This window comes from Saprolegnia parasitica (assembly GCF_000151545.1).
Source record: "Saprolegnia parasitica CBS 223.65 unplaced genomic scaffold supercont2.447, whole genome shotgun sequence".
In the NCBI taxonomy this organism is placed as follows: Eukaryota; Oomycota; class Saprolegniomycetes; order Saprolegniales; family Saprolegniaceae; genus Saprolegnia; species Saprolegnia parasitica.
This window is the reverse complement of record NW_012156841.1, coordinates 1-3103: the sequence shown is the minus strand read 5'-3', so window position 1 is coordinate 3103 and position 3103 is coordinate 1. Positions and strand designations below refer to the sequence as shown.

General features: G+C 61.0%; 1 protein-coding gene across 1 annotated transcript in view; it reads left to right on the top strand.

The window, feature by feature from the left end:
- SPRG_21828 (hypothetical protein) overlaps positions 1-2107 on the top strand; it is a gene marked incomplete at both ends in the record, with an annotated part of 3994 nt that extends 1887 nt beyond the window's left edge. The window contains one exon of the mRNA XM_012356370.1: positions 55-2107. Coding sequence (XP_012211760.1) covers positions 55-2107 — 2053 coding nt within the window. The remainder of the gene's footprint in view (positions 1-54) is intronic.
- Positions 2108-3103: the final 996 nt, after the last annotated feature.

Below are 3103 nucleotides of genomic sequence, written 5' to 3'. Positions count from 1 at the left end.
GGCCGCGCGTTCGCCCACGCGATGGCTGCTCGTCGTGGCAGCCATCTTTACAAGCATCGCCGCGCTGCTATGCGCGCTCCTCAAGCCGCGACAGTACGCGACCACCGAGACCGACGTCGCGTACGATGGCCACAATGCGTCAGTGGTCGCACCCATGTCGCTCGACGGCTGCACGAGCCTCTGCACCCGCCTCGGTTCGACGTGCCAGGTATACGTATGGCACAACCTCTCCAGCAACGCCACGTGCATCATCAAGGACTCGGTTGGCGTCCGCCGTGCCGTCCCCGGCGCCGTCACGACGCGGCGCTACCCGTTGTCGCTGCGGCGATCCTCGCGCGCCATCATTCGCTTCGGAAGCTCCGAGGGCCCGCATCCGCTGCCAACGGTCGCCTACAGCTATGTCCACGGCGCGCTTTGGCTCGACGAGGCGAAGGCGGCCACCGTCGGTTGGCCACAGCACACGTTCACCTACGTCGAGTCCATCGGTGAGTGCGCGCAGCTGGCCACGACGGTGAGCCAGCCACTCTTCTCGTACTCGACCACGTCGCGCGTCTGCTCTGTCGTTGAGTATGACGCTGCCAATCAACCGACGCGTCCTAGCTACATGCGCATGCAGGACGGTCGCGATGTGCTCTTTGAGAACATTCCAGCGGCCTTCCTTGTCGCCACGGCCGCCACGTCATTGGCATCGCTCGCCGAGTGCGCTGCGGCGTGCGCGGGCAACCAATTTGGGTGCGTCGGGTACCATCTCGAGCGGGATGGTCGCTGTCACCTCGTGGCACCGACGATGCAGCCGCTGAGAAGCAGCATGGCAGGCTGGGTGCCCGCCCCGATGCGACACCACTTGACGGTCGACGGCCGTCGCTACGTGACGATGCGCGGGTACCGGTTCAGTGAGTCGACGCATTCCGTCGTGCCAGCAGCATCTCTCGAGGACTGTGCAATGGCAACTGCGCGCGGGAATCGCAGCGTCTTCGCCTACACGGCGTCGTCGGGCTCGTGTGCGGTCGTGCCATTGCAGCAACGCTCGGCGATCCTCGCTTTGCGCGACTACCCTAAAGTCCCTGCGCAGTTTCTTCATGCAGGACTGCCGCTGGACACGATCACATCTATGTCTGTCGACTCGGCGGCGACGTGCGCAATCCATTCGCTATGCTCTATCTCGCGCAACGAGTGCGTCGCCACGAGTTTTGAGCCTTCGACGGGCCATTGCACACTGCTCAAAGCGACCCGCAGCCTCGACCCGGTCGTCACGCTTGGGTGGCTACCGCCCACGACGCTGCCAACGACGATGACGGCCATGACGAAAGCTGCCTTCTTCGTCACCGCCCACCAAGACGACCACGAGCTCTTCATGAGCGGCCCGTTTCTATCCAGCCTTGGCGAGCGGGGTACCAAGACGATTTCCGTCTACTTGACCGCGGGCGATCTCTACACGATGCTTGCGTGGCCGGCGCGCGAACGTGCGACGTTGATGGGGACGCAAGCAGCCGTCGAGTATCACGGACTCTACCACCCGGTACCCGTGACGACCAACGTGACGATCGGAACGCATGTCGTGACCAAGGTCACGATCGGCAACGGCGTGCACTACTTTCTGCGCTTGCCCGAGAGCGGGGCCCACCACTTTCTGAACGCGTCGCTTGCCAATCGTACGAGCCGAGAGTGGCTGTCGCCGGTCGACAAGCCGGACGAGTTCTACAGCTCGTACGACGAAGTGCGGGCTGTCGTGCAAGGTCTCATGGAGCGGGAGGCGGCCGGCATGGCCGAGCTGGCCTTCCATACATCCGAGCCGATCCCGTCACACGTCGTGCAAGACCACACGCTGCATCGCCTCTCGGGCGAGCTCACAGCGTCGATCGTGTCGAGCCATAGAACGTGGTCGGCGTGTGCCCATGTGCAGTTCTACTACGGGTACCAAAAGTGGGAGGCAGCGGCCGACTTGGACCCATCGACGGCGGCCTTTCAGCGCCACGTGTGGATGCGCGAGTTTGCAGGCGTCATGAACCTCAAGAACACGACTACTGGCTGGGACTTTCACGCCAAGCAGCTCGGCCGCATGGACATCTCGCGCGCAATCCTGCCAACCATCGCCTCGTGCACATAGCCCACGAGACGTCCGTCTACATGTAATCATGAATACCTGTCGTGCGGATGGCGTGTGGCTGCCCTTGTTTGGCGAGGGATGAGAAAAAATCGTTCTCGCAGCTCCTTGCCAAGAGCACCGTGCGTACGTGGGCAGAGACAAGCGACCGCCTCCGCTCGGCCGGCCACGCGCCAAGGGCCACCATCCTCTTGCCTTCGACGCGTCGTTGAAGCACTCGTCGTCATGCCCATGCGTGGCGATTAGTTGACCACTACCGTGCAGAGATGGCCGACCTGGATCGGTCGAGACGTCGCTGCTTCAAGGTGCTGCGACCTCGACGCGCTTCAACCCGAGGATCGCAGCATCTTTCGATGCCAATGGACCGAGATTGAAGCGTCCCGACGCTTCCGAAGCCACCGTCTCGTCCGTCGATCGGGTTGTTCGCCCAGCCGGCGTGCTGGGTACTCCTCGGAGTACCTTGGCTGCATGGAGATTCTCATGGAGGAGGATGGGTAGCCCCGTCCAAGCAGCCGAGTCTGCTTGGTATCCTGGTATAGCGCGCCCGAGCACGGACCACCACCGCTCCTTACATACCCGACGTCTACCTGCGGTCGTACCTCCATCTTCTTCGAATCGAATCCACGAGGATGATGATCATGCTGCAAGAGAACTTGGCACCGGTGTGTATTTAATTGCAACAATCAAATCCACCCCATTATACCTTGCTGTTTGTATACACAGGACAAAGATCGCATTCTATTGCGTGATCGGCAATCGTCCAATCAAAAGCGCGCATGGCGCGTCGAACGGCTGTCTTTTTAATTTTGGACCCGTTACGACGATGCTTGTTTATTTTATAATGCAAGCTTTGTATGGATAGGTCGATGGTGGTGATTAAATGCGATCCCGTTTTGCACGTACTATTGAAGCCCGGATTAAAACGACTTCATTTTTCGCCCGCGGAAGCATGGACACCGACGCCAAGATGCATCCTACGCGACGAGGACGAGGCGAGAG